Source organism: Aotus nancymaae, unplaced genomic scaffold (genome assembly GCF_030222135.1).
Source record: "Aotus nancymaae isolate 86718 unplaced genomic scaffold, 86718_ANA_hifiasm-v0.15.2.pri h1tg000021l, whole genome shotgun sequence".
Classification (NCBI taxonomy): Eukaryota; Metazoa; Chordata; class Mammalia; order Primates; family Aotidae; genus Aotus; species Aotus nancymaae.
The window spans coordinates 5,001-29,583 of NW_026988433.1; the positions used below are offsets into that span (position 1 = coordinate 5,001).

Genomic DNA, 24,583 nt, shown 5'->3' on the forward strand with positions numbered 1-24,583 from the left:
CAATATTAACCCTAAATGTAAATGAGCTAAACGCCCCAGTCAAAAGGAACAGACTGGCAAATTGGATAAAAAGCCAAAACCCATCGGTGTGCTGTATCCAGGAAACACATTTCACATGCAAGGATACATGAAGGCTCAAAATAACGGGATGGAGGAAGATTTACCAAGCAAATCGAGAGCAAAAAAAAGCAGGAGCTGCATTTCTAGTCTCTGATAAAATAGACTTTAAAGCAACAAAAATCAAAAGAGACAAAAAAGGACATTACATAATGGTAACAGGATCAATGCAACAAGAAGAGCTAACGATCCTAAATATATACGCATCCAATACAGGAGCACCCAGATACATAAGGGAAGTTCTTAATAACTTACAAAGAGACTTAGACTCCCACACAATAATAGTGGGAGATTTTAACACCCCATTGTCAATATTATACAAATCAACCAGACAGAAAATTAACAAGGATATCCAGGACTTGAACTCAGACCTGGACCAAGCAAACCTAACAGACATTTACAGAACTCTCCACCCCAAATCCACAGAATATACATTCCTCTCAGCACCACATCACACTTACTCTAAAATTGATCACATAATTGGAAGTAAATCACTCCTCAGCAAATGCAAAAGAATGGAAATCATAACAAGCAGTCTCTCAGACCACAGCGTAATCAATTTAGAACTCAGAATTCAGAAACTAACTCAGAACCGCACAGCTTCATGGAAACTGAACAACTTTCTCCTGAATGTTGACTGGATAAACAATGAAATGAAGGCAGAAATAAAGATGTTCTTTGAAACCAATGAGAAGGAAGACACAACATACTAGAATCTCTGGTACACATTTAAAGCAGTGTCTAGAGAAAAATATATAGCAATAAATGCCCACATGAGAAGCAAGGAAAGATCTAAAATTGACACCCTATCATCTAAATTGAAACAGCGAAAAAAGCAAGATCAAAAAAACTCAAAACCTAGCAGAAGACAAGAAATAACTAAGATCAGAGCAGAACTGAAGGAGATACAGATACAGAAAAACCTTCAAAAAATCAATAAATCCAGGAGCTGGTTTTTTGAAAATATCAACAAAACAGACAGACTACTAGCCAGATTAATAGAAAAGAAAAGAGAGAATAATCAAATAGATGCAATAAAAAACGATAATGGGGATACCACCAAAGATTCCACAGAAATTCAAACCATCATCAGAGATTATTACAAACAACTCTATGCACATAAACTGGGAAACCTGGAAGAAATGGATAAATTCCTGGACATTTGCCTCCTCCCAAGCCTAAACCAGGAAGACGGCAAAACCCTGAATAGATCAATAACAAGGTCTGAAGTTGAGGCAGCAATTAAGAGCCTACCACCCCAAAAAAGCCCAGGTCCAGATGGGTTCACAGCTGAATTCTACTAGACATACAAAGAGGAGCTGGTACCATTCCTTCTGAAACTATTCCAAATAATCCAAAAAGAGGGAATCCTTCCCAAATCATTTTATGAGACCAACATCATCCTGATACCAAAACCCGGCAGAGACTCGGCAAGAAAAGAAAACTTCAGGCCAATATCCATGATGAACATAGATGCAAAAATATTCAACAAAATACTGGTAAGCCGATTGCAAAAGCACATCAAAAAGCTTATCCACCATGATCAAGTAGGATTCATCCCAGGGATGCAAGGCTGGTTCAACATACACAAGTCTATAAAAGTAATTCACCACATAAACAGAACCAAAGACAAAAACCACATGATTATCTCAATTGATGCAGAGAAGGCCAAAACCCTCAATAAACTAGGTATTGATGGAACGTTTCTCAAAATAATAAAAGCTATTTATGACAAACCAACAGCCAATATCATACTGAATGGGCAAGAACTAGAAGCATTCCCTTTGAAATCTGGCACTAGACAAGGATGCCCTCTCTCACCATGCCTATTCAATATAGTATTGGAAGTTCTAGCCAGATCAATCAGGCAAAAAAAAGAAATAACGAGTATTCAAATAGAAAAGGAGGAAGTCAAATGCTCTCTATTTGCAGACGACATGATTGTATATCTAGAAGACCCCATCGTCTCAGCCCAAAATCTCCTGAAACTGTAAGCAACTTCAGCAAAGTCTCAGAATACAAAATCAATGTGCAAAAATCACAAGCATTCCTATACACCAATAACAGACTTAAAGAGAGCCAAATCAAGAATGAACTGCCATTCACAATTGCTACAAAGAGAATAAAATAACTAGGACTACAACTAACAAGGAACGTAAAGGACCTCTTCAAGGAGAACTACAAACCACTGCTTAAGGAAATAAGAGAGGACACAAACAGATGGAGAAACATTCCATGCTCATGGTTAGGAAGAATCAATATCGTGAAAATGGCCATACTGCCCAAAGTAATTTACAGATTCAATGCTATCCCCATCAAGCTACCAATGACCTTCTTCATGGAACTGGAAAAAAACACCTTAAACTTCATATGGAACCAAAAGAGAGCCCGCATAACCAAGTCAATTCTAAGCAAAAAGAACGAAGCTGGAGGCATCACACTACCGGACTTCAAACTATACTACAAGGGTACAGTAATCAAAACAGCATGGTACTGGTACCAAAACAGAGATATAGACCAATGGAAGAGAACAGAGGCCTCGGAGGCAACACAACATATCTACAACCATCCGATCTTTGAAAAACCTGACAAAAATGAGCAATGGGGAAAGGATTCCCTGTTTAATAAATGGTGTTGGGAAAACTGGTTAGCCACGTGCAGAAAGCAGAAACTGGACCCCTTCCTGACACCTTACACTAAAATTAACTCCAGAGGGATTAAAGACTTAAACATAAGACCTAACACCATAAAAACCATAGAAGAAAATCTAGGCAAAACCATTCAGGACATAGGCGTAGGCAAGTACTTCATGACTAAAACACCAAAAGCATTGGCAACAAAAGCCAAGATAGACAAATGGGACCTAATCAAACTCCATGGCTTCTGCACGGCAAAAGAAACAGTTATTGGAGTGATTCTGCAACCAACAGAATGGGAAAAAAATTTTGCAGTCTACCCATCTGACAAAGGGCTGATATCCAGAAATTACAAAGAACTAAAACAGATTTACAAGAAAAAAAAAAAACAAATAAGCCCAATCAAAAGTGGGCAAAGGATATGAACAGACACTTTACAAAAGAAGACATACATGAGGCCAACAAACATATGAAAAAATGCTCATCATCACTGGTCATTAGAGAAATGAAAATCAAAACTACATTGAGATACCATCTCACGCCAGTTAGAATAATGATCATTTAAAAATCTGGAGACAACAGATGCGGGAGAGGATGTGGAGAAATAGGAACACTTTTACACTGTTGGTGGGAGTGTAAATTAGTTCAACCATGTGGAAAACAGTGTGGCGATTCCTCAAGGACCTAGAAATAGAAATTCCATTTGACCCAGCAATCCCATTACTGGGTATATATCCAAAGGATTATAAATCATTCTACTATAAGGACACATGCACACGAATGTTCATTGCAGCACAGTTTACAATAGCAAAGACCTGGAACCAACCCAAATGCCCATCGATGATAGACTGGACAGGGAAAATGTGGCACATATACACCATGAAATATTATGCAGCCATCAAAAACGATGAGTTCGTGTCCTTTGTAGGGACATGGATGAACCTGTAAACCATCATTCTCAGCAAACTGACACAAGAACAGAAAATCCAACACTGCACGTTCTCACTCATAGGTGGGTGTTGAACCATGAGAACACATGGACACAGGGAGGGGAGCATCACACACTGGGGTATGTTGGGGGGAAATAGGGGAGGGACAGTGGGGGTGGGGAGTTGGGGAGAGATAGCATGGGGAGAAATGTCAGATATAGGTGAAGGGGAGGAATGAAGCAAATCACGCTGACGTGTGTACCTATGCAACAATCTTGCATGTTCTTCACATGTACCCCAAAACCTAAAATGCAATAATAAAATAAAATAAAAATACATTACAAAATGTGCTGAATTCATATAAATTTAACAATGTAGCTACTTTGACATTTTAGGCCTCATTGTTTTACATTCATTGGTGCTTAACAGATGGAGAGCAATTGGGACTATGGCTCTATTCTATTCTGTACCTCAGACACCTGCATTCTGTTCTCCACCAACCACAGGGTGCTCCAGGCCCACCAGACTCGGTCAGCGGGTCCTGCTTCTCCACACCCTGTTGTCCTTTTCTTTCCACTCCTTAAGAAGAAATTTAAAAATAGAAAACCACAAAATTATTTTATAAAACTTAGAAAATGTGGATAAGGAAAAAGAAGAAAATTAAAATGCCTAATAAAGATACGGAAACAAAGTGCCACCCCAGAGCCACCAGGGTTTAGGATGTGGCATGCATCATTTTATCTCTGCATTCCACGTGGGCTCCTACCTCTGTCTTAGAACGCAGGGTTCTACTGTACAATATATTATCAGCCGGGCCCAAGCAACCCTCTCAGCATCACTATTAATAACCTTCCAGGAACCAATGCCGTCTGAACTGTGTTTTATTTAGCAAATCTTCCACCAGAGGCTTGGGCTGTTTGCACATCTTCACTGGAACAAACACTAAGATTTAAAAAAAAAAAAAAAAACCAATAAATGCAGAGGTGTATCCTTCTGCAAAAGTCTTGTGCATTTATTGACTTTTTTCTTTCCAGTTAGACCTTAAATATTTTTGAAAACCAACTCAAGGCCAGACACGGTTGTGGGTACCTTTGGTCTCAGCAATTTGGAAGGCTGAGGAGGGAGGATCACTTGAGCCCAGGAGACTGAGGCTCGGGTAAGCTATGATTGTGCCACTGCACTCCAGCCTGGGCCAGAGAGTAAGACACTGCCTTTTTAAACAAACAACTCAAGGTCTTTTTGGTCTTGCATTTCCGGATACCTTCCAAACCTACTGTATGAAACACCAGAAAAGGCCGAGCGCAGTGGCTCATGCCTGTAGCCTTAGCACTTTGGGAGGCTGAGGTGGGTGGATCACCAAGTCAGGAGTTCGAGACCAGCCTGACCAACATGGTAAAATCCCGGCTCCACTAAAAATACAAAACATTAGCCAGGCGTGGTGGAGCATGCCTCTAATCCCAGCTACTCAGGAGGCTGAGGAAGGAGAATGGCTTGAACCTGTAGGGCTGACGGCCCACAGGGTTGTGGGGTGTCCTTTATGCTGTGCTGAGGTGCAGGATCCAAGAAATAAAGAGACAGGACACAGAAGTACAAGGAAAACGCAGCTGGGCTTGGGGGGGGCCACGCGACCTATAAGCAGAGTCAGGCGAGGCCCCAAATGTCCAGAGGCGTCAGTCATTATTGCGTATAGGTTAGGGGGCAGGGCAGTGAGCGACGTCATCTTTAAGGATAGCGATAGGGTCGTGAGCAATAAAACAAGGGGTCCACCCCCATTAGGTCACCTAGGCTGGGAGGAGGACAGTGCGCAGCAAGGGGTCCATTCCAATTAGGTCATCGAGGCATGGAGGTGGGCCGTGCGCAGTGAAGAGGGTGTGTGCAATACTTCTATCTATGGGCAAGCTACTAAGAAGATTCATAGGAGGATGCTTTAAATCACATAGCAGTGACAGAACTGTCAGGGTGTACGCCACCTGCTGGCGGCTTCCAATGAGTTCTATGAGAAGATGCTTTCCGAGCAGCACAGTAGCAAGAGCTGATAAAGTTCAGTCATAAAGGTGTGATTGCCTGTCTGAGGGCAGCCCTCCACAAGAACTGGAGCAAGGTCCTACAACTCCTTGATCAGGAGGAGTGGCTCTCGCCCCAAGCCTGCCGTACAGCGGGTATCTTTACGATACTGAACGCTGCCGCCTGGGCCATGGATTCTTGTCCTGGTACAACTGTTTCCCTGAAATCATGCCCTGCACTGTGTCTGCTCTAGGCATTCCTCCGATTATAAGCTGCCTACTCCTTAATTCATGCTCTGTACTGTATCTACTCTAGGCATGCCTCTGATTATAAACTAAGATACAGTTACATATATATATGGAAATAACTGAGTAGCAACACTAAAAACTGAGATATTCTCCAGGCCTTAATTGTGCCAGGATTCTGCTTAGCGCTCCTTCCTCGGTACCTATATACGGGGTTACCCACAGAGCCTGGGAGGGGGAGGTTGCAGTGACGCGAGATCGCACCACTGCACTCCAGCCTGGGCGACTGAGCGGGGCTCCGTCTCAAAACAAAAAAAAATTAATAAAGCACTAAAAAAATCCCACAAACCCACACAAAAAACTACGAACTCCACGAGGGAAGAGTCTGAACTGTGCCCACACCAGGACTTGGGGTCTTCATTGATTTCCCAGCCGTATTTTGACCGGGTCTGTGAGGACCACAGCCCCGCCCGTCCGAGGGTGCCCGGGGTCATGGGGTCAGCCGCGGTCAGGCTGCTCCAGGCTTTCCCTGACGGAGCCACCCGCAGGGCTCATCTGGGCGGACGTCGTCCATCCCCGGCCCCCACGCCCCCGCCTCAGCCGGGGCTGAGGTGTGAACTCCGCTACACCCGGGCACGTCCCCTAAGGGTCTGGATTCCAGGGGCGCCCTCCTCCCCAGCGCCAGGAACGCGCTGCGCCCCACGGAGCCGCGACCCCAGCCTGACTCGCTGAGTCTGCGCCAGGGCGGGCGGCGCGGGGTCAGCCGCGGGTCACGGCTCCCTCCGCTCCACCTCAGGGCGGGGGGCGCGGCGCCCTCCCCCACCCACCCCGCACCCGGCGCCCGAGGACGCGGAGCTCCAGGCCTTTCGGAACCCGCACTGCGGACCCCCGGGGCCCGCGGTCCTTCCGGATGCCCCGGACTCCTCGGACCCGCAGATGCCGCAGACGCCCGAGCCCAGCGTCGCCCCCGCCACCCCCGGACTCCGCGGGCCGCAGCGGCGGCTGAGGGGTGCAAGCCCCGGGCGGCTCGTGGGCGGGGCCTCGCGGGGATTGGACGCGGCCTGGATACTTTGTAGCGCCCGCGCCGCCCGCGCCTACTCGCCAGCCTCGGGTGCGCGCCAAGTGCGTGCGCAGGCGCAGAAGCGGGTCCCAGAGGGTGAGGGGCGCGGGCGGGGGCGTCCCGGAGGGTGAGGAGCGCGGGGCCGGGGCAGGGGTGAGGGTGGAGCCCCAGGCAGGAGTCCCGGCCTCTGCAGCGAGCGGCGCGCCGCCAAGGTAGGGGCTGCTGCCCGTGAGTGGGGTCCTGCCGCAGTCGGGAAGCCAAGCAGAGCCCCCTCCCGCGACCCTTTCCTTCCGTTCCAGGCGCAGCCAAGCGCCCCTCAGGGCACCGGGCGGACAAGCCAAGGTCTCTCCCGGGAACCCTTTTGCTTCCAGAAATGGCGGGAACCCCGCCCCTGTCGGAGCCGGCGGCGTCGGCGCCGCGGGAAACCCGGGCCCGGGAGCCTCGTCTCGCCTCCTCCAGGGCCCCTGCAGCCTCTGTTCCCTCGAGGGAGTCGGGGTCCGGGGCCTCCCGGAAACGCAGCGCGCTGAGGCGGGACCCGACTGAGGGGCGCTGGAGCCGGGAAGCGGGGGCGTCGACTCGGTCGCGTCCCCTTGGCGCGCGCGGGAAGAGCCCGTCGCCTGGGAGCGCTCAGCCTGGCTGCGTCTCTGCGGCTCCGAAGACCCACAGACCTTTCAAAACGAAAGCGTTGGCGGCAGCACCTGCTGCCGTGTCTCCACTTCTCTTATGGAAATGTATTCCGCAGGAGTAACATGGATTGGGAAGGATGGTTTTTGTTGGGAACAGCGGTCACTGCCAGCTCCCTGAACGTCCTTAGGTGAGGCCCCGTTAGGACACGTACAGTCGGACCAAACGTGTGAGTGCGAAGTTTGCATGAACTATTGGCAGAGGCGTTTTCTGCTGTTAAGTGCATGTGGGCCGGGCGTGGGGGTTCTCACCTGTAATCCCAGCGCTTTGGGAGGCCGAGGCAGGCGGATCACCAGGTCAGGAGTTCGAAACCAGCCTGACCAACATAATGAAACCCCGTCTCTACTAAAACTACAAAAATTTTTAGAGACTAAAGTATTTTGGGGATTAGAAGGAAATTCTAGAGGGTGTCTGCCATGGTGCTGCCCTCTCAGGGTTAGGGTTAGGGTTAGGGTTAGGGTTATGGCAGCAGAGTCGTGGCATCACCTGCTTCGCAGAGTGGGTTGAATGATTGATTGACAGAAAGGGTGTGGTCAGTGTTGGCCATTCCTGAGACTGTTCTCTGTGTTGGCAGAGTGGCCACAACCCAGCACGGGATGCAGAGCTTCCTGAATCTGCTGAAGGAGCATGAGGACACCTGCCCACCCCCGGCAGAGCTGGTGACCCTTGCAGGCAGGCTGTGCCGGCACTTTCAGCACGACCTTGCCCAGGTGAAGCCTTTGGTTTCAGCCATTCTGGACAGCCAGCTCCGCCTGCACCTCCTGGACAATGCAGATGTAGCCCTGGTGTGTGCCCGAGTCCTGGACCAGGAGGAGCAGCAGCAGGCGGCTTGCCGGCTCCTGGAGGTAGGTCTGGGCTTCGGGGTAGGGTGTGGAGAGAAGTGGCCACTTCTCCAGGCAGCCTCCACCATCCCCAGCACTGCAGTAGTACTTGGGAGTTAGGAACCCGCTGGCCAGAGGCCCACACCCCAGTGCCTTGGAAAAACCTGGGAGGTGCGTTTTACATAAGCTTAGTCCACTGTCATCACTAAGCTCTAACAAGTTTGGTAATCTGGGAGAGTCGACATCTCAGTCAGCAAGGCATTCTGTACCCCCTCTCAGTCCCTGACTGCAAGTCTGCAGTGGAGACCTCTGAAAACCAAAAGTGTCTTGGTCACTCACCTGCTGGTACCTTCAACCTCAACACATTAGGCATTGAACCTGACCTGTGCTGATCTGAAGCTGTTTATAGCGTTTGTTGGTCCAACTAATGTGACCATGTACATTTTGCTGCCTAAATAAGGGTATTCTTGGTGACAGGGTGCTGCCCCAGGTGCTGCTGAATGGTGCGTATCATGTGCTGGATGCCTATGTTACTTGCTGAAATCTGAACAATTCTGAATTGCAGAAAACATATGGCCCAAAGGGTTTCCAAAAAGGAATTTGAAGGCCTATTTTTTCCTTTCTTTGGCCTTGTAATTCAGTCCATGCATAATTCATTGTGAGTTTACCTTCAAGATACTCAATTCCTTCCAACCCCCAACAAAGCTAGTGTAGTATCCTCCTGCCCGCTCCACCTGTGCACACAGCAGCTAGAAGGAGTTTTTATAATGCAAATGGCGTCAGTGTGTGCCCTGAGCAGTGGCCCCCAGAGCCAGGGTCTGAGCCTGCTGCTGTCCTCTCACCTCTGGCTCCCCCTAGCCTCCTCTGCGGTGGCTACACCAGTCTCCTTGCCATTCCAACTCCTGAGATACTTCTCTGTCCCAAGGCCTTTGCAGGTGTCATTCTGTCTGCTGGAGGCTGGCACCTCGCTCTGTGTGGCTGGTACCTTCCTACATTTCTGGTTACTACTTTAAATGTCAGACCGTGGAGGTGATGCCTCCTTCACTCTCCAGTATTGCCCCCCGTTACCCCGTCTCTGGCCCTTCCTCTGTAACTAGAAGGTTATATGTTTGTCGATGTGCCTTCCTTCTGCTTCCCTCACTGCACTGAAGGTCCACAGAGGCAGGGCCACCACAGTCTCTCCCAGCAAGATTGACTGACACACTGCACGACACCGAGAACCTGGCAGGGCTCGGGGGCTTTCAAATCTGTCAGAATGAATGAAGTAAACAAACGAGGGCATGCAGTTAAGAGTTGTAACGACTGCCGTGAAGGCACTCACTGGCATCAGTGATGAAACCCCCTGGAGAGGAATTAGAAGCTCAGTCAGGGTGATCCACGTGTATGTCTGAGGAGCCATATTGCCCTTCGGGCTAAATGTTTTCTGCAATTCAAAAATTTTCAGATTTCAGCAAGTAACACAGGCATCCAGCACATGATATGCACCATTCAGCACCACCTGGGCTGAGACCTGGGAGACATAAAGGGACCACCACACCAAGAATGGGCAACAACCCCAGCCTGTGCAGGGTGTTCCTGCCCAGCCCTGCCCCATGTCATGTAGGTTCCCTGAGGCCACATGCTGGGAGGAGACTGCGGCACAGAGGTATCAGCTCTGAGGGGTCATTGCCCAGCAAGACTGGGCCTCTCTGATGCCTCAGAGAGAAAGCTGAATGATTCTCAGCACCTCCCTTGCCAGGATGGTCCAAGCACCCCTGTAGTTAAAGGCTGATATGGGGCCACAGGGACCACTCCTGTGGCAGATGATTAGAATTAAGGGAATGGTGGGAGCCACACAGGAATCACAGGAGACACCAGCACCAGGCATCCTCCGTTTAAGCGGATGGGTGAACTGGACAAGGACCCCTTCATTCCCCTCACCTTAGAATGTGCTGAGGGGCCAGCACTGCTGCTGGGAGACAAAAGTCTTTCACGTAAGATGTGAATCAGACGTCAGACCCTCAAATCACACCATGTGGTTTTGACCCCGGCTCCACTTGTCATTTGTTGTTGGCCAAAAGAGAATCACTGGACTTTCCCTTGTCACATGGGCCTTACCATTGTGTTTTGAGGAGGGTTGAAGGTTTAAAGGCAGCCCATTCAAGGCTGTTGTGAATGCATCTGCCCAAGGTCTGTGAGGCGACCTGGCAGGCCTAGGGTCACACCGCTGAGCCTGCTGAGAATGGAGTGAGGGCCATCTGACTCAACGCCCGCATTGTGTGGCCACACTGGCACTTTGTAAAATCAGTGGGCTTGAACCCAGAACCCTGCTCATCCCATCACTGCCTTCCCCATTGCTGAGTCGGTTTGGGATGGTAGACACAGGTCCCAACAGTGCTCCAGGGTGGGTGGCCAGGGCTCAGCATGCTCTTTTTGGCAGGGGTGCCAGGTGCCAGGAGGCAGCCAGGAGCTGGTGCAGCTCTGGAATGACATCCACTACCGTCTGGTCATGAGGAGGCTGGGTGTGGCTGCGCTCACTCCCGTGCAGAAGTTCCGCTGCAGAAAGAGGTAACCCACGAGGATTGACTCATGCGTATTTCATGGGGATCCCAAGGGATTAGATGTACTATGCAAATCCCAGAGGGACTGAAGCAAAGTAGAAGTGAGGAGACACGGGTAGAAAGTCTGCCGGAGCAGGAAGTCACAGTGTAGTCAGCATAAGATGCCTTCAGTGTGTGTCACACTAGTGCTGGGTGCTGATCACTGAGCTACACTCTCCACCAGCCCTTTCACTCAACTGATGGCTGAAAATGGATGGCTGACCGCAACGTGACTGAGGCTAAGGCCAGGAGGTTGGCATCCTGATCATCCCCGCCCCTAGCACCCACCCAGGGACCGGCCAGAAAGGGGGCCCTCGAACCAGGGACAGTGGGCATGGAGGGCAGGTGGCCAGTGAGGGGCCACAAGGCCTTTCAAAGAGGTCAGGGTGAGAATGTTGCCAGTGTTAGCATGAGTTACACGTCAGGGGCTCAGAATAGTGCCGGGCACGTGATAGGCATGAAATAAATGGTAGTCCTAATCATTGCCACCATTATCAGCACTAAATAAATGTTACTGCTAGTAATGGTTGTTATCACCATCATCACCACTTATGAGTGAGGAAGCTGAGGCACAGAAAAGTTAATCTGAGGCCCACGTGAGAGTTGCAAAGCCAGGACTGTAGCCCAGACACGGAGGTATTAGAGCCTTTGTTCTTTTAAAAGAATTGAGACAAGGTCTCGCTCTGTTGCCCAGACTAGCATGCAGTGGCACAGTCATGACTCACTACAGCTTCAACATCCCAGGCTCAAGTGATCCTCCCACCTCAGCCCCCAAGTACCTGTGACCACCATGCCTGGCTAATTTTTAATTTTTTGTGAAGACAGGGTCTTGCTGTATTTCCCAGGCTGGTCTCAAACTCCTGGGAGCCTTTACTCTTCATCTCAGGTGCTCTCCACTGGTCAGAAAAGGGCTATAGATCTTGCTGTGAACTCCTGACAGCCCAAGTCAGGAAGGATTCCTGAGCCACAGGGCCTGGTCACTAAGAATACTGGTCGCTGGAGGAAGAAGACATGCATACCTTTTTGGCCCAGGGAATTTTCTTGCATGGTAGCCATCAAATAAAGTGGTGGAGTGAGGCAAGTTCTCAGAAGCCCAGCAGTAAATCAGCTGTGGGGTCTTCAGGGGATGCGACTGTGTCCCTCCACAGACGTGCTGACAGCCTGCCAGAGTGCAGTGGTGTCATCTTGTTGGCATGTTTGTTAAGTGTCCCCTGCTTGTTGGGTTCTGGGAGGTGCTGAGGATGAAGACCAGGCCTTACCTCCCTGGAACTGACATTGGGAGGTGGACAGTGGCCAACAGACAAAGAAATGAAGTAGATCAGAAAATTCAGAGAGTGAGAAGTGCTACGAAGAGAATATATTCAGAAGAGGCTGTGAGTGGTTGGCTGCTTTAGATGGGGTGGTCAGTGGAGGCTGGTCCAAGTCTTGGAGGAGAGTCTTGAGTGTGGTGATGGTGCCAGCCATGTGAGCAGAAGTTTCCAGGAAGGGGCAGCACATTCAAAGACTTGGGGTCAGAGGAGCCTGGTATTCAGGGGCATGTAGTATATATTTTGGGGTATATGTATTAACAGCCTTTGAAAAATGTGAATCAGGCCAGGCGTGGTGTTTCACATCTGTAATCCCAGCACTTTGGGAGGCTGAGGCAGGCAAATCACGAGGTGAGGAGTTCGATACCAGCCTGACCAACATTGTGAAACCCCGTCTCTACTAAAAATACAAAAATTAGCCGGGTGTGGTGGTGCACACCTGTCATCCCAGCTACTCGGGAGGCTAAGGAAGGAGAATCGCTTGAACCCAGGAGGTGAGGGTTGCAGTGAGCCGTGATTGCACCATTGCACTCCAGCCTGGGCAACAGAGTGAGACTCCATCTCAAAAAAGAAAGAAAGAAAAATGTAAAACCAATTCTTAGACTGTAGCCAGAGAAGCAGGTGGTGGAATGGGATTCACCAACCCTGCCTTAGAGGCTGACGAGCAACAGGACACTGGGCCTGCAGCCATGGTAGCTGCTGGATTGGGTTATGACTCCAGGGGCTGATGGTCCCTGGGGGCTTTCAGGAAGGGGTGGCATCTGAGTCACAGCAGATGCAGATACAGGGGTCAGGAGTAGATGCTGGGGTTTCCAGGAGGTTCCAGTCATGGCCCTGGGCTGTGACAGTGGCTGGGGAAAAGAAACAGGATTGTGTCAAGGTACATTTTGGAGGTGGAGCTAGGGGGTTTACTGATGGACTGGACACATTGCAGGAGGTAGAGAAAGGACTAAAGCAGACTCCAGGGCTTTTGGCCTGTGTGAGAACCACCAGGGGCATGAGGGTTCCTTCACTGAGGTGCACAGGGGCTGGGGGAATGTTTGGAGAGGGAGGATGGAGTTCTTTTGGAATTCATGACGTGTGAGATGCATTTCAGATGTCTAAGTAGGCATTGGGATGACATGCCTTCTACAGACAAGTAACACTGTTGCATCTATCACCTTTTTCTTGTGAAATGTTCAAATCTCCTCAGCACTAGAGAGGAGCATGACCAGCGGGAACACCCCTGGTGTCCAGCTCCAGCACTGGCCAGCCACACATCCCTTTGTCCTCTCTGTGAGTGACGCTGAAACCCTGGGAAGGCACAGAGAAAGGAGGGGTCCTCTGTGTTCAGGGAACAGACCTCTGGGACTTTGTAACCCAGAGGGGGATGAGGAAGATTCAGCCAAGATGTGGCCAGTGAGAGGAAGAGGAAATTCAGTGGTGCACAGAATTCAGAAGCCAGTGAAGCTGAGGAGGTGCCAGTTAAGAGGAGAGTTAAGAAATTAACTTTGGCTTTTGTGAGCTGGGGAGCAGTGCCTTTAGTGGCAAGGTGCCGGGGTCTGGGTGTGTCAGAGAGACAAGGAGACAGTGGCATCCTCCAGGAGGAGGCACAGGGAAGGAAGTGTGACCTTCTGCAGAAGGCTAGGCCTGGAGAAGGGAACAGATTTGGAGGGCCCTGTCTGTTACTGCCTCCTCCCTGTCCTCACCCAGGAACCCCCCGCCCCCCTCCCTCTGCCCAGAGGGGCTGAAGACCCGGAACTTCCCCAGAGAGGTTCGAGAGAAGCTGCACAATTTCGCTGTGGGGGTGAGCACCAACCCCAGCAAGGCTGAGAGGGTAAGAATAGAAGACACCCAGGACCCAGGGGTTCCCCCTGGTGCCTCCCCCCGCAAGGGGATATCCCTACCCCAGGCTCCTCAGTGACCCTGTCCCCCAGGGTGCTGGTGGTTTCAGCCTCTCCTCTGGACGTCTGTGTCCAGAGTTCTTAGTAAGATGGGGGACGAGCAGGTACCCCGTTGATTGGCAGCCCCTACAGACTGTCCTGTCTGCCACATGAAGGGTTTCATTTTCTCACATGGGGTCATAACATCACTGTGTGTGACCCCACAGCTGCACACTCAGCACTCACTGTGTGCCAGGCACCGAGACAATGGGTTGAGGCATCCGCCGACCAACATGCTCTCCCACTGTACGGTGGGTTTGTGCCGGGCACAGGTGGTGTGGTTCTGCAGGCCTTGCACCTCTGGGTCTCGGGTGACCCTGGGCATGCTGTCTGGGTGGGCCTAGCAAGAACCCCAGTCACGGGGATACGCATATGTGTCTGTGCAGACAACTTGGCCTGGACCTCACTGCCCAGGGCATGGGAATCAGCCCGAGAGGTGAGGTCTGCATATTCTGGTCATGCTCACCGCTCTCTGCTGTCCTTGGAGACGTTAGGCTGGGCTCTCACCATCTTTCTTGGTGGAAATGAGCTATCAGAGCCACTTCTACATACCCCTGTCCTCAGGGAATGGAAGCAGGGCTAGAAGTATTATTGTTTGGGGGCAGGAGAACTTGGCTTTGGAGACGAGCTTGACCCCTGAGCAGGTGTACAACTGGTTTGCCAATTACCGGCGCCGCCAAAGAGCCCTTCCCAAGCACATGGAGCCGGCCGGGCAGGCCACAGCTGAAGACCCTGGGACAAGGGAGTGGGGTCCTGACCTCCTGCAGCCCTCAGGCAAGCCCCGTGTTGACTCTGTGTTTGTGGACAGGCCTCAGTGGTCAGGTGAGTGGCCCAAGGGCCCCAGTTTCTTTGTGGTTGGGGAGCTGATTTCTGACAAGGGCCAGGCCTGGGTAGTCATGCTGGTTACAGGGGGGTAGCCCTCCCCGAGTCAGTAGGTTCCAGGTGTCACTCTGTGGAGCAAGATCACAGAGTCTGAAGGTCTGAGGCTCAAGACTGGTACAGGCCGGGCTGTGGCTGCCCCTCTGCATTTCAAGGTCACTGTGTGACAGGGCCAGGAGCTGGGCTGGAGAGGAGGGGCGTCGTGTGGCCATAGAAGGAGTTGGTGAGTCAGTTTGAGAAGTGAACCAAGCACCAGGATTTGGGGTGTCCTGGGTTGGCAATTATGGATTGTTGATTCACACCAGAGACAGGCCAGGAAGCAAAAATACTGGGATGGCCCCATGGCGACAGCCTTTTCCAATCAGCAGGGCTGCTCGTACCTGCTGAGAAGGAGACTCGGACCTGGAGCCTCCCTAAGCCTCCCCTTCCATCTCATCACTTTCAGAGGAACGTGAGGAAAAGGGACCTCCACAGTATTTTCCAGAGACCACCCAAGGACCATGGGAACCACTGGCCTTAGCCCCGGACTTGCCTGCAGTTGAGACAGTCTCAAGGCCACTGGCTTCCAGGTACTGTCATCTCCACGGCCATGGAATCACCTCACCTATTCAGTTCCCTTTCCTCCTTGGGTACAGACTAGGACATGGAGTGGGCACAGAGATGACAGGACCCCCACACTGGGATCAGGTAGGCCCCGGTGAGAGGAAAGCCGCCAGCAGGAGCCCGCTTCAGGGACGAGGGTGGGGGGCAGTTTCTTCTGACCCCACATGTGCTCCTGCAGCCTGACTCATAACCTGAGTTCATGTCTGTCTTGGAGAATGGGGGACAGACTTAGAAGGAAACACCTGCAGGCCTGCCACCTAAGGACACACCCAGCTGTCCCCGTGGTTTGTGTCTAGTACTTTGTTTTGCTTTTCGTTGAGTTAATACTAGCCAGTATGTCTTGAGTTCCTACTGCACACCAGCATTGTTTGAGCTCTGTCCGTGCACCCTATGCTCCCTGCTACCCTGGCCCGAGGGAGCCTCTGCCCACCAAGAGACAGTGTTCTCCATGTCCCCCAGGTCTCTGCCAGGTGGCGAGATGTACCAGGAGGGGCCTGGCCATGATCCTGCTACCCTTCCCCTCTTCTGCCCTGGCCCTGGCCTCTGCCCTCTGGCTGCTGGCAGTGACATACTGGATCCAGCTGTGGCTGCCCCTGAATCTTGGCTGATGTCTCTTGCACTGGCATCCTCCAAGGAAGTTTCCTTCCAGACTGGGCAGCTAGTCCACAGTCATGGGCTGGACTTCATGATGGGCCCTGCAGACACCACGGTGGCCGTGTCCATTGCCACCCTTGGAGATCCCACACCTACAGGTGGGTCCACTTCAGACAGACCATGAGTTTCAGCACCAGATGTTGTGACTACTTGGGTCCTGCTTGAGGGAACAGAAGTGTGGGTAAGGCCACACTGCTTGAACCCATGATGTTTTATTAGACCTGGAGTCAATGTAGCCAGAACAAAGACTCTTCCCACAAACATCCCAGATTATTTCACATCCATTTTACTGTGTGTGTGTGTGCGTGTGTGTATGCATATCACTGAAGAGGAAAGAGTTAAGTTGAAAGGAAAGAGCTGCCACCCTGCGCTCTCCACTGCAGTCCACCTGATTTATCTGTTAACACCTGGTGCAGCAGAGGAGGCTGAGCTCCTTAGATTCCCCAGCTATCCACCCCGCTTAGCCCGTAGTAAGATGTCATGATTTTAGTTTCTTTCTACGTTATGATTGAAGCTGTAAAATCATTTAAAGAATGTGTATTTAGATGTATGTTTTGTCCATCCATTACACCAGAATCGTGAGACTTCTCGGTTTGTAAGGAGGAAATTGGCGCTATGAATTCACCTATATTTCTTTCCTTTTTTTTTTTTTTTTTTTCTTGAGAACGGAGTCTTGCTCTGTCACCCAGGCTGCTAGAGTGCAGTGGCAGGATCTTGGGGCTCACTGCAGCCTTGCCTCCTGAGTTCAAGTGACTCTCCTGCCTCAACCTCCTGAGTAGCTGGGACTACTGACGCCTGCCACCATGCCCAGCTTTTTTGTATTTTTAGTAGAAATGGTGTTTCACTATGTTGGCCAGCCTGGTCTTGAACTCCTAACCTCACGTGATCCACTCGCCTCAGCCTCCCAGAGTGCTGGGATTACAGGTGTGAGCCACCATGCCCAGCCAAATTAACCTATATTTAATATTTTCTGGGTATATACATCTTTTCTCTTCAGCTTTTTTCCTTCTTGGCGCTTCTCCGTGCCTTTCCTTTTTCTTTTTCCATTGTGTGCTTTTATCACATCCTTAACGTCTTTCAGCATTTGAAGCATCTCATCTGAAAACTCACTGCTGGGGGTTTTTTCACCTTCCCATCCAAGTGATGCTCCCTAGGCCTGGAGTGAAGCCCTTGTCCCCAGTGCTCCCATGCTGCTTCTCTGGGTTTACTCCAGGGTGTCCTGAATTTCAGGTCTAGTTTTTTCTTTATTTGACTCCTTTGTTTTGTTAGCCAACATCTTCAGTTAACTTTATGAGAAAGGGTGCCTGCAAGATAAATTATCTGAGTCCTTGTTCGTTCTAAAAACATCTTTGCTCTGTCTTCACATTCGATTAACAATTTTGCAAGGACAGAATTCTGAGTTGAAAATACTTTTTCCCCCGCATAAATTTGAAGACATTTTATCTTTTTTTTTTTTTTTTTTGGTAGCATTCAGTGTTGTCAGGTGTCCCAATGTGTATATTCTCTTTAAGGTAACATGCTTTTTCTTTCTTGAAGCTTTTAGATTCTTTTTTTTTTCTTTCCTTTTTTTTCTTTTCTTTTTTTTGGTCTTGATGTTCTGAAATTTCACACTGAGAGTCCGAGGTGTGGGTCTTTTGGCTTCATCTTGCTGTTAAGACTTTCATCTTAAAGAATAAGGTCTCCTGTAAGCTCTGTGCATTTTTTTTTATCCTTTGATAGTATCTTTGGTAAGTTCCTGCTTCCATGTTTTCAGCCCTCTCTTTAGAACACAAATGTTAGTTGGATGTTGGAACTCTGGGACCATTCACCCAGAGAACTTACCTTTTATCTTGTATTTTTTTAATTGTATGTGCGTTTTTAGTATTTTTTAAATTCTGTCTTGATTTTTTTGTTTTAAGACTTGTGTATCTTTTTTTTTTTTTTTTTTTTTGAGACAGAGTTTTGATCTTGTTGCCCAGGCTGGAGTGCAATGTCATGATCTCTGCTTGCTGAAACTTCTGCCTCCCAGGTTCCAGCAGTTCTCCTGCCTCAGCTTCCCAAGTAGCTAGGATTACCAGCATGTGCCACTGCACTGGCTAATTTGGCATTTTTAGTAGAGATGGGGTTTCACCATGTTGGTCAGGCTAGTCTCGAACTCCTGATCTCAAGCCAGCCTCCCAAACTGTTGGGATTACAGGCATACGCCACCACGCAGGCTAATTTTGTATTTTTAGTAGAGACGGGGGTTTCACCATGTTAGTCAGGCTGGTCTTGAACTCCTGATCTCAAGTTGGCCTCCCAAAGTGCTGGAGTTACTGGCATGAGCCACCACACCTGGCCAACAGTTATATATCTTAAGAGAATTTCAGTCCTTCTTTACTGATCTTAGAACTCTTCTTCCTTCACAGATTATGTTACTTTCTGTGAATGTAATATCTTATACTTCCCTAAGGCTCCTAATAAGAATTTTTTTTAAATATGCTTCATTGTCTAAAGGCAGGATTGTTGGACCATGGATTCTGACCCTTCCTTGATGCAGGGGCAGAAAGAGGAAGGGTTCTTAGGGCTCACTTCTCTGGAGGGGACTTGTCAGTTTGGTCACACTGGCCTTTCATGTCTTGCTGTCCTTTTAATTTAACTGTTGGAGACTCACATTTGCCTGTCTATAATTACTAATGAGGCTGGAGTGGGGACAGTCACTGGGTGTCTTCACACTGGGACAAGAGGAGCTCATCTTTAAACCTGGGGCCTGCACAAGTGAAGGGTGATGTTCCCTGGGAATCAGCAAACTCCTTTGTTCTGTCTATTGAAATCCCTGCCTTCGGGCTCCCTGCTACTGCCTGGGCACCTGAATGATTTCCTTCTTGAGCTCCTTGGGAATCACAGCCCCTGCCCCACGCCCCAGCTCCCTGCCAGACACCCCGTCACCATCAGCTGTACTTGCATCCTGACTGCACAACTGTGGACATTGTGCTTATGGCTTTCCCTTTCTCTTGGAGAGAGAATATGTAGTCCATTGCTCTACTATGATGGATGGAACCAGAATGTCCAAACTAGTGCTTGAATATCATTTTCTCTATCCAGAGTGCCTGTAAAGTCTGCATGAAAGAGAAAGTAGCAGAAAGCAGGCACATAGGAAGGTCCCTTTGACCTAAGAAGGCCCTAGGCAGCTGAGAACCAGGTTAGGTCGTGACTCTGGTGTACAGGAAGGAGGACAACACGAGCCTCACCCCTGGGCCTGTTGTTCTGTGTCTTGAGATCAGGGCCGTCTTAACACTTGTTTTATAGCCTAATACACTCAGGGCAGGAAAAAACCTGCCTTCTCAGGCCACAGCTTTCCTAAATGTCCACCCAGAATTGACGAAATCCACAGTAGCTTGTCTACTCTCTGGAAAGTCAAAGGGAGGGGAAGGTAGTGACAGCTTATACCTCAGTGACATCTTGGTAACCTTAGTAAGAAGTAAAAGTGAAAACCATCAAGAGCTGGTGGCTGAGCACTCTGAACCAGCCACAAGAGGAGACTGAGGGCTCCTGGCACGTCCTTCCGTGCCAGCAGGAGGGAGCAAGCTGCAGACTCTCACTCTGGCACCGAGGGCACGTGAGGTCTGCGATGCTGGCAGCATTTAAGTCACCAGAATGCGACCATGTCTTGGTCTCTGGAAGCCTAGAAAGTTTGTTGAGATTAATGGTGGTGACAGTTCCTTCCTTGGAAAGGGAGACTAAGGCCCAGGGACCGTGAGTCTGGTTCATGTGTTCTGGGCTGGGCTGCATCCACCTCCCTACTTTAAGGTCTTGGTTGTGTCACACGTGGGCTGTGTTCCTTCCTCCTGCCAGTGTGCCATGGAATCTCATCACATGCAGGGTTTGCTGGCCCACCCAACGGCCATCCCCAGAGCGTGCAACTGGAGGAGGGTCCAGGCACAAGCAATGGACGGGCAGAGCTACGGGTGGGCAACTTCCTGGTGACACAGCCCCCACTGCAAGCTCGTGAATTCATCCTCACCCAGAGGTAAGCCCTGAAGAGCCACAGGCCTGGACAATACTTTGTATGGGCCACAAGGTAGGGTAATGCCCAGTTTGCAGACTCGCCATCCCAGACTGTGCAGATAGAGCCCTTACCTTTGGATTGCTGAAAACTGTAACAGTCCCCCACAGCCTACATCTACGAAGAAAAGGGTAGTTTTGTCTCAAAAGAGCACCTCAAAACATCAGAGCAGATGTGGGCATCCCATTTATTGGACATTATCAGGGCTCACCCTCCCCCCAAATCACCCTGCGCCCCAGCAGCCTCTTTCTGGTGTTTTCTTTTCCCTGGACAAACACTGTCAGTTTCTGACAGAATCAACATCCTGTTTTAATATTCTGAACTGTAGTTTTAAAGGGACTTTTGGGGGTCTTGAACGGCCCTGTGAGCACTTGCTGTTGATAGTGTCAGTACTGTAGACTTCAGAAACAGAGAGAAGATGACCAGGGCCTTCGAGGCCAACACAGCAGGTGGAATCCTGCAGAGACAGGAGGGAGGAAGGAGTGTCACAGGGTGACCTGCAGTCCTCTGGTGGGGAGGCAATCACCCCCACCACTCCTGTTCTAGCAGACATGCCATCCTGTCTACACTAGGGCCAGCAGGAGCACAGCAGGTACCCAGAGTGTGAGGTCTCCTCCCTCATCAGGAAGCTGAAACCAGGTTGACTCAAGGCTCACGCTAGCAAGGGCAGGATTATAGGGGACATAGGAGAAAAGGGGGAGCAGCCCCCAAATCACATGGTCTGCTTGCTGAAACAGCCAGATTGTGAGAAAATGTACACCACGTAGATGGACTCACTTTTCCATTCATGGTTGGGAGCTGAGACCAGGCAGAGGCTGCCACAGCCACAGTGTCCCCTGTGTCTCGCCTGACCTCACCACATGGCCGTCTCGACCCTTCTTGCTTCTCCAGCTCCCACGCCTCGCTGCTCCAATCTGAAGACCATTTTCAACCTGAGAACATCAGTTCCTTGGTTAAAAGTGGCTTCATTGAGGTGTTACTGACTGTACATATGTAGATGGAGCACCTGAATTTTCTCAGTGTGACTTTCACGTCCACATGAGGCCACCACTATGATAAAGGTCTTCAGTGTACCCCCCTCCTGCCCTTCTGAGCCTCCCCCTGGCCACCCAGGACCATGGATCTGCTTCTGTCACTAAGGATTAGCTGCATTTTATAGAATTTCATGTAAATACAATATACATTCAGGTTTTTGTTTTGCTCTGGTCTGGCTTCCTTCTCTCTGCATGACTATTTTGAGAGTCACCGTGTTGTGGATAAGTGAATAGTTATTCCCTCTCTGGAGCCACATGCCATGGCGTGGCTGTGCCACAACTTCTTCACCCTTGCCTGTGGATGGGGATTTGGGGGCATCACAGATAAGGCTGCTGTGAACATCCTGTGTGTGTATAGTGTGCACACTCGCCTTCATTTCTTTCTCCTGGTTCATGCCTAGGAGTGTCGTGGCCATGTCACGTGTTACATTTGTGCTGGCCTTGCTGAGGAACTACCAACCCTTGTCCTGAGTGACTGTGCCGTGCATCCGTGTTCTCCCTCCTGCTCCCCGCAGTCTTGTCTCCACACCCCAGGCCTGTTCCTCCTTTGAGATCTCTGCTTCCTCCACATTTCTGCTCACTGGCTCCATGGGCCTGCCCTGAGCCTTCTGTGCAGTTGCCCCTATGACCCACCAGTTGACCCTGCTTTCAGTGTAATATATTCATTCCCCTCCTAACACCCTACATACATGACAGCCCTGCAGAAAAAGAGTCTGTTCTGATGAGTATCAGGTATTAGAATGGTTCCTGATGAGGAAGAAAGCACAGCTGGGTGGATTTTGTTACCCAGTGTCCCCTTGAGACAGCCTATCCTTACACTGTCTCTTTTCCAGCCCTCCAGAGCTGGCTCCAGCCCCATCCGCCTTCCCCAGCCCTGTGTCTGCCATGGAGCTGAGCCAGGCCCTGCCCTCCAGCCAGGTGAGGCTTCCCTATGAGCACTGAATGATTCCCTCTTTACTCCTGGATCTGCAGCTCATAGTGCTGAGGAGAACTCAGCTGGTGCCACACCAGGCAAAGATGAACAGGGGCAAGGATGATTTGTGGCTGGACGTTACTGGACCTGGAGCTGGGGTGAGGGGTGCTGTCGAGCAATGTTCCCTCCTGAGTCCAGACTGGAGGGGGGTCTTCCAGAGGTCAGGAGGTGCCCAGGAAGGAAGGCAGGTCTCTAGCCTGGCACAGGCAGCCTCTGTGTTTAACCCTGTGTTGTCTTCCAGGTGCAGTGTTCCGACAGCCAGGCCTCTGGCGATGCCTTCTGGGGAGCCAGGATGCTCCTTGAGTTTTCAGGGAGCAGCCTGGGCTGAGCTGTCCTCAGGAGCCAGGCAGCATCCCAGGAGGAGTGTGTGTGGATGGTCTGGTTGTTCAACAGAAGGAAGGCCCCCAGAGTTCCACTCGGGGCTCTGCTGAAAAGCATTGAGAGATTCTTTCCCACTGTCATGTTTGAATAGTTTGGTTGGCAATTCCCTGTAATAGAGAAAGCATTTGAGAAATGTTCCTGAGATCAGAAGTCAAAGGTGGGTCTGTCACACTCAGGCAGAACTGGATCAGAGTCAGGCTTCTGTGCACTTGTGTGCAGGGAAGGCCATTCTAGAGGGGAGTGTTCTGCTGCTGGCTGCCTTGCCATCTGCCCGTACACAAGGCCCAACTTTTCCACCAAGTTTACTGAGTGTTCTGAGATTCCTGTGTGTAGGGGCTTCTCCCTTGAGTACTGGGAGGCAAACGTGTCAGGATAGCCCACACAGGGCACAGTAGGGTGGATTTTCCCTTCGGGTTGTAAATCACTGTGTCTATGACACAAATGTTGTAGTCAATTAAAGTTTAATGTTTTGAACTCCCCCTTTTATTCACTTAGCCATGTATTCTGGGCATCTGTCCATGTCAAAGTACAGAGATGAACATCATCCTTTTCACCTGGGGCCAGTGTTTGATGATGCGAGTGTACATTAATCATGCAGCCGTGCCTGACAGATGAACATCTGGGTGGTTTCTAGTGTGTCTGCTTTAGATGCAGCATTAGGATGGGCATCCCTGTCCTCTGCCCTTTGCCCTTCACCTGGTTATTAGGATAAATTCCTGGAAGCTCAATTTGTGAGTCACTTGTGGTAGCCCTCTGGCCTTGATTTTGGAATGCCTGTGCCTGACCTTGTGCCCACCTGACCATGTGCCCATCTCAGGGGAGACCCACACGTGATCTGGGCTGAGGTCAATAGCCCTTAACTCAGAGAATTCAGACTCTGGCCCTGCTCTCAGGAGCTCCCAAGCTGCTCTGTGGAGACAGAGGCACAAATACCGACTTTCCTGTGGGGTCATGGGTGGAACAGGAGGAGGAGCCATGGCTGGGAGACCTGACAGTGGGGATAGGGGGAGCAGGAGAATCTTGACAGTTGGAGAAGGGCACTGTGATAGGAAGGGAATGGGGTGGCACAGCAAAGAGAACAGGAGCCTTGGGGTCTGGAGGCCATCGCATTGCTCACCTGTGGCCTCACACATCCTTGGTAGTCCCCAGGTCTATAGGAGAAGCAGGCAGGTACTGGGACCAGCCTCCCAGGGATACTGCACTCAGAGGATGTGCTGCCAGCATGGTGGTATGAAGTGGAGGGCACAGCCACTTGCCTACCTGTAGCAGGAGAACCACCTCCATGTCCACCACAGGCTGACTCCCCAGACTCAGAGAGCAGAAGCAGCAGCAGTGACTACCATGCCTTGGGCTGCTGTGGGAGGAGGCACCACCTCTTGACCCTCCCAGGAAACATGCAGAGCCTAGGCCTATCTCAGCACCTGTGAGGAGGGGCTGCTGCTCACAGGCCGTTCCTTCCCGTCTCCTTGCTGGCTTTATCCCACATCTAACAATGGGATGTGGCCCCACAGCCTGTGCTGCCCTCATCCCATTGTAGGACCAGCCTGGGTCCAGTGGACACAGGTAAGGTGCCATGACCAGCTGGTGTGGTGTGACTCCTTTCTGTGCCTTCCTGTGGCACCATCTAGAGAATGAAGGGACATACGACTGTTCCAATGGATCGATGGCTGGGAGGAGGGGCCTAGAGAGGTGTGAGGGGTGGGGTCTGGCCAGCCCTGTGCTTTCTGGACT

The 24,583-nt window shown here is 50.5% G+C and overlaps 1 protein-coding gene across 2 annotated transcripts; it reads left to right on the forward strand.

The window, feature by feature from the left end:
• Nucleotides 1–8,271: 8,271 nt before the first annotated feature.
• ANHX (anomalous homeobox) lies at nucleotides 8,272–22,799 on the forward strand. Of its 2 annotated transcripts, XM_064379503.1 has the most exons (9): nucleotides 8,272–8,520; nucleotides 10,916–11,043; nucleotides 14,075–14,198; nucleotides 14,910–15,126; nucleotides 15,629–15,752; nucleotides 16,246–16,538; nucleotides 20,281–20,428; nucleotides 22,332–22,416; nucleotides 22,713–22,799. In XM_064379503.1, exons 1-9 carry the CDS (start codon nucleotides 8,272–8,274, stop codon nucleotides 22,797–22,799), a joined length of 1,455 nt encoding a protein of 484 aa, XP_064235573.1. The 2 variants fall into 2 exon arrangements, with proteins under 2 accessions (XP_064235573.1, XP_012330600.2); XM_012475177.2 differs by lacking the exon at nucleotides 16,246–16,538 and having other exon boundaries at nucleotides 20,300–20,428.
• The last annotated feature ends 1,784 nt before the right edge of the window (nucleotides 22,800–24,583 follow it).

What these genes read in the sequence shown, in the direction of transcription:
- ANHX (XM_064379503.1), top strand. Translation starts at nt 8,272, where the DNA reads ATGCAGAGCTTCCTGAATCTGCTGAAGGAGCATGAGGACACCTGCCCA. An exon ending in CGGCTTGCCGGCTCCTGGAG is followed by an intron (nt 8,521 to 10,915) that starts GTAGGTCTGGGC and finishes TCTTTTTGGCAG; the next exon opens with GGGTGCCAGGTGCCAGGAGG. An exon ending in GGACAGGCCTCAGTGGTCAG is followed by an intron (nt 15,127 to 15,628) that starts GTGAGTGGCCCA and finishes CATCACTTTCAG; the next exon opens with AGGAACGTGAGGAAAAGGGA.